Source organism: Tubulanus polymorphus, chromosome 4, assembly GCF_964204645.1.
Source record: "Tubulanus polymorphus chromosome 4, tnTubPoly1.2, whole genome shotgun sequence".
NCBI classification, from domain to species: domain Eukaryota; kingdom Metazoa; phylum Nemertea; class Palaeonemertea; order Tubulaniformes; family Tubulanidae; genus Tubulanus; species Tubulanus polymorphus.
The window spans coordinates 2548079-2556600 of NC_134028.1; the positions used below are offsets into that span (position 1 = coordinate 2548079).

The 8522-nt window shown below is 36.1% G+C and overlaps 1 protein-coding gene across 1 annotated transcript; it reads left to right on the forward strand.

Moving 5' to 3' along the window:
• Positions 1-544: 544 nt before the first annotated feature.
• Positions 545-5381, forward strand: LOC141903493 (SH2 domain-containing protein 4B-like). The gene is made up of 11 exons (XM_074791614.1): positions 545-659; positions 966-1130; positions 1262-1340; positions 1416-1572; positions 1660-1749; positions 2255-2378; positions 2457-2631; positions 2766-2916; positions 3368-3516; positions 3617-3837; positions 3956-5381. Exons 2-11 carry the CDS (start codon positions 1032-1034, stop codon positions 4067-4069), a joined length of 1359 nt encoding a protein of 452 aa, XP_074647715.1. The 5' UTR covers positions 545-659; positions 966-1031; the 3' UTR covers positions 4070-5381.
• Positions 5382-8522: the final 3141 nt, after the last annotated feature.

The following is an 8522-nucleotide window of genomic DNA, read 5'->3' on the forward strand; positions in this document are numbered from 1 at the left end:
GAGGGTTCGATTTGAACCAACAAATAAACAAAAACATTCAAACCTCAAATTAATCCGTTTACTTGTCTTTATTTTTGGGGAACATTTTTTTACCTAGTTCAGATTTGATAACACAGTAGTCGCTTGTTCCAAAGCGATGTGCCGTTGAAGACAGACCTGAAGGTCTTTGCCGACAGCGATGCTATCCAGGATTTCAAAGGATGTGAAGAAGGTGCATCTTCGACAACCATAGTTTGCAGTTTTAACAATTTAAAACAATAATAGTTTCATTAAACAACTTAAAATTTAAAGATTTAGTGGACTTACTGTTTAACCAGGGCAGGGATTTCTCGCAACCGTACATGATATATACATACACTAGCAGTAAATACAATGTACTTCTAACCCTTATAAAACTTAAACTATTATTAGTTATTTTACAATTATTAAACGGCAACGTTGAAATGCGATGTGCGCTCAGAGCGGCCGTAGTGATTTTGGCGTATTGTGGGATTCGAACCGCTCGGAATTTGTACTAGTGACGTCACTCGCCATCGACCAAAACAGGCTTTCAACCTTTTGCGTAAACAATAGGTATTTTCACTATAAAGTTTCGATAAAATCCCAAGAAGTTCGTTTCGTATAACCAGAACGACTGTCCAATGTTTGATATCACCTTGGTAAGAAATGTGACCATATTTCAATCATACACCGTCATATTGACAAAAAATAAGTAAGTGGAGATGCTGGACTCCCCAGTGCGCGCTGGCCTCTTTGACTTTTAGACCTAACTAGGACCGCTGTCAGTGTTATGTCAGACCCACTCCACTCCTCCAACGTGGATGACATATACTGTCATCCAGTGCAAGCAAATGAGCAGCGCATGACAGATACTGTGCATGAAAAACTGCCTAAGGCCATATCACTGATGTCTATTATGGATGCCACTTTTTCTACATTTAATTTAGACTTCTCAATTTGCCCAGATTTATAGATGTGAAAATTACACCTGTACACTCCTTTTATGCTGACGACTTGAGCAAAATTTCAACATGCTGCAACAAATTTTGAAAGATATGTACGTCGATCCAGAGATTCTGGTCGAATTGTCTGATGAACAGAAACAAATTCTATTTTGTAAAATCCGAGAGGTAAGTTAATGTCTTCAAAGATTTGTTGTTTTAGAAACGGTTGAAGTCTTCCAATCCTCTTATTTCTTGAGTTAAACTGAACAGACAACTGGATTTTTGAATCTTTTTTAGAAATCTTCTCTTTTTTTTAGGAACAACTCCGGAGATGGAAGGAGTGGGACTCACAAGAATCCCAGCGTGTAAAGAAGCCTCCAGTAGCTCGAAAACCAGGTAGTGTTAACGATCCAATATTTTGGAAATTTGGACGCTTCCTTCTATTAATTCCTGGTCTTTCGATTTTTGTAGGCTCTAAAAACGTGAATTTCTTGCACGGAGCTGATCAAAAAGAATGGGTTTGGGTGATGGGTGAACATCAGCAAGACAAATCAATTGAAGAAATTTTACTTGATGAAACGAAGCATAAAGCCCATATCTTGGCAGAACAGGAGGCTGAGGAACTTCGGTAACAAATTCCTGAGAAATCCCAGCGTGTTGTAGCTCAAACTTTGTATCTTAGATAACGCATCTATGAAAATATTTAACTCCTTAGGAAACGAGAAGAAGATGAAATCAAGCGAAAACTACTGGAAGAACAGGAACGTCTTGAGCGCGAGCGTCAACAAAAAGAGGAAGAAATAAGGTTTTTATTTTATTTGATTTGATTTATTTGCATAGATAATTGATACAGACACATTTACTTAAACTGTATTTAACATCGATGATATCCATACTTTATTGTACTATGGATCACTAGCAATTACAACTCTTTCGCTTTTTATGCGTTTCCACCTCCCAGTGCATACGGTAAAAAAAGTTTCCAAGAGAAATTCTGAATATCCAATTTTTGTTTATAACAACATTTTCTTACATGCGTTTCTTTACTATGTTCACTCAGTGCAAGCTGAAAATTAGTAGGCGCAACATCATGCAGGTGTCACTCATATTAGGTTTCTGAAACCTTGTGCACAGCAAAAAGGTTAAGCGATAAAATTGCTACAACATTGCTGCCAGTAATGGTGCAATTTTTCAGTCAGGTTGAAAAGGGTTAATAAGCTACTCTTTCATTGTTAATTATGTTGAGATGGTTACGAAAAATATATCAGAAATATATGGTTTAATACACGGGGTGGTATTATGTTTTTTAGGCGCAAAGAAGAGGAAGCAGCTTTGTATCAGAGTTTAAAAGAAGCTCGATTGGCTGCAGAAAAGTTAGAGAGAGAAAAAAAGAAAGAGGAAGAAGAAAGGCAGAAAAAATTAGTTAAACTACGTGTAAGGAAGATTGATCTCTAAAAATGCTGGTTTTTCGTATTAATTTTATATCCGATCATCTGAGATTGTTTGTTTCAGAATAAAGTTGAAAAAGAGCTCGGCCATGCTCGTCGGCGTGAATCAAAACGGAGAAGCCAAATCATTGAGCAGAGATCGAGTCAAATATTTAGCACATTTCAAGATGCCCGTGCGAAGTTTGAAAAGGCAGCTCAAGAGTCTTCTAAAGAAATCGAAATTGAATGGATAAAACAAGGTGGGGTCTCGCCGTGTGACATTTTATATAATATAATCGACTTCTTCATATTCCATTGCAGCTTCACTCGATCGAATAGTTCCTTCAATTTTTTTTCTAAATCAAATGAAAGGAAAAATTATTTCTGCATTTAGAGGAAAAGTCGAAACATGCGGAGGAAGAAACGCGGTTATTTGCCAAACGAGCGCGAGAAGAATATCGCAATTCTTTGCACCTGAAAATACAAGCAGTTCAAGCATTCCAGTCTGGTCATTCAAAAGCTCCTGAACTACCTCCTAAATCTAGGTAATTGATTTAATGGTTTTTTGAACTAGACTTTCTGTTGATAAATTCATCAATTGATCGGTTGTTCGCACACATTAATGTAAACAGATGAATGAATGAATGAATGGTGAATATTTTCTGAATTTTGGATTAACAGTTAATCGATCACATTGAAATTTGTTCTCACACTTGTAGCTGGTTGTTTATTGATAACTTTGACATTCCTGTCAACTGCTGTGCTGAACCATTGTGTGGGCATTACTAATTAACGACCCATAGAAATGGTCGTAATTAGTTCTGCCACCAGGCCATGTTTGTACCTGACATCTACAGTCCTCACCTATATATGTAGTAGATGCCATTCATTCGAATCGAAAATTCATATTCTCACCATGGAGCTTTCTAATTGTCTTCATTCGGCAATAAAAGAAGGAATACCGAATATTTTGAAGATGAATTTATATAATTTCAGAGTAAGTTTACCACCGCCTTCACCATTCGTAAAAGAATTTGGTAAACCACCGAGTAGAGAAGCAGTTATTAAATGGTTTAAGGAGTACGAATTGCCAAAAGGTGCTGGACGAGACACAGTGACTGGTGATGTCGCAGAATGGTTTCATGGTTAGTGCAGAATTCGATTAATCAAATGCTATTGAACAAATCTATTGATTCAATAAGTTTAGCTTAAAATGTTCACATGATATTGATCTGGTATTTCTAGGAATAATAAATCGAAATGAAGCTGAAAGCTTATTGCAGAAGAAACCAGTTGGCAGCTATCTAGTTCGGGTCAGCGAAAAGATCTGGGGTTACGCAATATCGTTTCGGTCTGAATCAAGAATTAAACATTTTCTGATTGACGCATCAGATGGCACTTATCAGTTCTTTGGTACAAACCAATCAACACACGTTTCCCTGGCAGAACTGATGTCATATCATAAAGTAAGGCTATTGTTTTTAGATTCACGTGTTCATTAACATTTACATAAACTTCTTAAAGAATCATTGCCCTTACCACGTGTGCGCAAAGACTAAACCTATGAATGTTATGATTTTTCAGAATAACCCTATATCGATGATTGGACAAGAATTCCTACATCATCCGTGCGGACAAAGTTCCGACCCTCCCGATTACAGCGATCTTATTGTCGGTATAGAATCAACAGATTTATAGCAATTTTGTAAAATAATGACATGTATATTTTTTATCATTAGTGATATAATGCAATGTGTTACACAAACATAATATAGTACAAAGAAAAATCAAACTATCAAACCATAAATCAAATCATATATGTATGTCCTCTGTGATAAATCTCCAGGGCCAGCTTCCTATTCTCTCATTCTCTGTCGATATCTAATCCTTAATCAAATCGAATATCTCCTGCGTATTCGGTAGAAAAATCTTCTATTTTTGCTATTGGGAAATATCTATTCAATACTGGTTGTTTTTACTACTAAATTTTATGAAATAAGTCTCTCTTCTTATTGTTTTTGTGTTGACTGCAACCGATCGTGATTTTCTTTGAATAACCGGTTATTCAAAGAATCTTTGAATAACCGGTATAAGTCTTTTCAAAAGTTTAAAGCACAGATGTAAAGAAATTACCGAGCTTCAGTTTTTCCACGTAAATATTATGTGTTGAATTCTGTTATATAGTTTTTTTTTTGAGTAATGTAAAATTTACGATTGAATTCGTTAGATGTTCATTATCAGTAGTTTATATCATTTATCGAGTATTCTATTTTGTATTTCAAAACGATGTATCTAAAAGACCAAAAGTGATATTAGATTTTCATAGTTTTCATTTTCAAGAAACTCTTCCAGTTTATACTGACTGATCAAATACATTCCTTCCGAATGATTTTATTGTGTGATATAAAGAAGTGAAACCTCATTAAAATGCCAACTTCTAGGATACCGGCAAAATATATGGTTGTATAAATGAAAAAAATAGGTTAATTTTGAAACGGTGCATAGGAATATGGATGATATAACGATGTTTGACTTAATATTTGATTGTCCGTGGATAGATAAATGATTTACCTAAATACTATGCAGCTCAAAAACCTGAAAAATAGACATGTGCACGATTTCGCATCTCGTGTATAACGGGTAATCTCCTGTATTAACAGGAAGTGTAGGTACGTCCGTTTTGTTGATTAGGCCTACGCGAGGAAATGTTTAATTAACACGATCTTTTTAAGCGAAATCTGATATTTCCTTTTCTACGGTAAACAGATATGTTGTTATTATGTAAGGGTCACCCTTGGCGCTTGTTTCCGTCCAAACCGTGTGGATGACACCATCGAAAGATATAATTTTCGACATCTAGTAATTGAAGACTTTGCTGCTGCCGTTAGGTTGTGAAATGCCAGAACTCAAAATACGGCGCATTCATTTGTGAATTTTCTATATTGATTTTATACTCGCGTTTACGCTATCTTCTTTGTAATCAAAGATATATAATCGTTGAAATAAATAAATCAACTACATTTACAACAAAACATTTATGTTTTATGATTTTGAGAAATTGCTCAATGCGATTAGGCAGTAAACGTATTTGTGTTGTCTCTGTGTTGAGTTTTCTGACATTAGCAGAAGCGGACCCATGGTTTTGACTACTCAACGAAAGATAAAAGGATACTTAGAAAGACGCATTATTAATGCATGTAGTTGAATCGACCCCAATTCATGGGCTATTTTACAACTCCTCCCCAAAAACTCGTCAGATTTATTTAGTGTACTCGCACATCTACTAGGTAGATGTTGCCTCATAAAACATTTCAAAGTAGTTTTGAGTTTCGTCAGCATTTTCTTGAATTCAAGGAGTAACTGACACTTGTTCAAGAATGTTCTACTATCGGAATAAATCGATTGATGATAGTATAGACTATTGAGGTCGCTAATTTAGAAGTTTAAAGTTTTTTGAGTATCCCCAGTGAAGCGCATCTGAACTTGGGATGAGTTCAAACCCTGCGGCTTGTTTCCATTCAACCTCGGATGAGGAAGGTTGATAACTTTTCTACATCTCCAGGGTTTTCAAATAACGTTTTAGAAAATGGAAGACCGGTTCACCCGACCTTGGGTTAGTAGAGGATATTATCAATTACCGGGCCTCGAGAGTAACTCTTCACTTAAGATATTGATGAGTACCGACCTTTTCCGCCCATTTTTCATGGACTTCTCGGCATCGATCATAATTCTTCTAAAGCGCGGATAGCTATAAACTAAGCTATGAAATATTTGTGTAATGTTTATCAATTAATCACGCAATTCTCCAGTCTTAACGTATAGGTCTTAACAGTGGAAATCATATCATTCGACCAAGATCTTGGAACTAGGTTATGGAGGAAAAGGAAACATTTCAAAACGATTTTCTGTGAATTGATATTTTTTCCTATATTTACCGCTTTGCGACCATATATTCGTTATCTGTGACTTAATTTTTTCCTAGATTCGTTTGCCCGATTTTTTCAGTGAGCATGCATCGCCTCCGTTAACCAGTCCATAGAAAGCGTGTGGGAAAAACACGAAATAAAGTCGCAGTAGGTTGATTTAGAAAAAAAAAGAATTTAAAAAAGACGCTGAAAAATCGTTTATATGAAATCATTTTTAATCATTTCCTAGACGCTTCCGTTTAGAACTGATTTTTACTTGTGATCGTCGTTTCTTTGTAACGAAAAATGATAACTATATTTCCAAGACACGTATGATAGTTAATAGTCATACGTAGGTTTTCACATGCACAACTTCAATCACTTTCATCTCTGGTTCGGTATGCGTGCAATCAATTACTATCATACACAGTGACGTCAACGCCTCATGTGATTTCCGCCTCGTTGGATACCAACTGCGTTTACCGTGCACGAATGTTGGCTGGCTTCCCGTAGTCCGAAAATTACGTTGATGTTTAGACTGTAATTACATGCTGGACCTATTTGATGAAGTATATCGAATTCCCCGTGAAGGGACTCGCCCACAGCATGGACGTATAATTTAGTTTATACCTCCATGCCCATCACTATCGCAGGAATTAGCGGAATAGCTGAATAAAACGGGTTTCAAAAGTGATATCTTTTCCTAGCTCCGGAACTAAGCGAAAGTTGGCGACACCAATGTAAGGGAGTGAGCTGGTTTAGAAGGAATCCTAGGTGATCAGTACCCCCCTAAATATTGGTGAATATTCTCCTAAATTGAATATTAGACTCTAGACCCGACTAAAGCTGTTTTCTTCACAATGAAATACTATTCCTCTGTTTACATACTAAATCTTACGACTGAACAACAATTAGATTTATTTCTCACAAACTGCTCCTCAATTTATCATATATATGTTTGCGAATGTTCTCGTGTCGAAGTCGTTCTGCGAATCATTAGTAAGAACGTTGCCATAATCAATTTACAGGGATGTCATTATTCGCATTTCTATGGAAGCGTCCTGGAGACATATTTGTAAAAAAATCAAAAGGTTTTTTACGCTCGTTTAAACCAATTTTGAATAAACCCTCAACATGTCCCAAGGACCTACCGTACATTTCTGTAACTGAGCTTAGGTTCTATATCTTTCATACCTTTTATAACATTTCCTTGCTCATATTCAACTAGGTATCATTTCTAGCGATGAAATATAAAAGCGCGAATAAAAGTCAAATTCTAGGCGGAAACGTACGGAAGCGTCTTGGAAACATGAGAAAACAGAAAATAAACATTTGATTTTGAAACGGACGAACACTCTCAATTCGAAGCAATCTTTCGCTGCCCTTCGGTGCAATATTGAACACGCGATCACAAACGTATTACAATACTCATTTTGCTAAGTACGTATAGCTTCAAAGACACGAAGCATAACGATTGGGAGTCTGGTTCTATTTTTATCACCGTACACACGAATTATGCCGGTGGTTGCAGGGTTTTACGAACGAAAATAGCAACACTTCGCTAAATATAGCGACTTGTTGCCTCTGGTATAGCAAAGATCGAAAATCACTCCCAGTATATACGCTATCAGATATGAAAACGTCTGTTATCATTTCGACATCACTCGATGACTCCATTCGCGAGGTCTCACGAGGTTAATAATGGCTGCTGAAACCTAACGTATATACGGGATTTGTGAGAAACGTTGAACATATTTCAAACTAAACACATTTTATGAAATCTGGACATCGGTTGTCTGGCATTTTTACGTAAATTGATATTTTTGAAGATATCTAAGCGCTTTTGGGTGCGCGCGTACGTTGTTCTTGCAGGGGGTATGAAACTTGAATTCGTCAGACTTCGTTTTAATGGCAACTCGACGCATCGATGGCAACGTTACACAAATACACGTACTATGTTATTTGTTAAAAGTATTAACTGTTCTTGCGATTATATGTATCATGGTTTACGAAAATAAATTATTATAATAATCAAAGATTATTCAAAAAAATTCTTTCCTCAAATTCCGTGTGTTTTTATTAACTTCTATCCTACAAAAACTTCCTTTAGGTTATGTTTGCTATTGATCCAATTTGCTTTACGTATCGAGGTTCTCATAACAATATGAATATAAACTCCGCACCCACCTGTTACGTCATTATACGGATAATTATTCGCAGCAGGTTATTTTTTGTCATGAATCTAT

Excerpts from the sequence above, each read along its gene's own strand:
- LOC141903493 (XM_074791614.1), top strand. The coding sequence starts at position 1,032 with ATGCTGCAACAAATTTTGAAAGATATGTACGTCGATCCAGAGATTCTG. Across the intron at positions 1,573-1,659 it reads CAGGAGGCTGAGGAACTTCG|GAAACGAGAAGAAGATGAAA; the intron begins GTAACAAATTCC and ends TTAACTCCTTAG. Across the intron at positions 2,632-2,765 it reads AATTGAATGGATAAAACAAG|AGGAAAAGTCGAAACATGCG; the intron begins GTGGGGTCTCGC and ends TTCTGCATTTAG.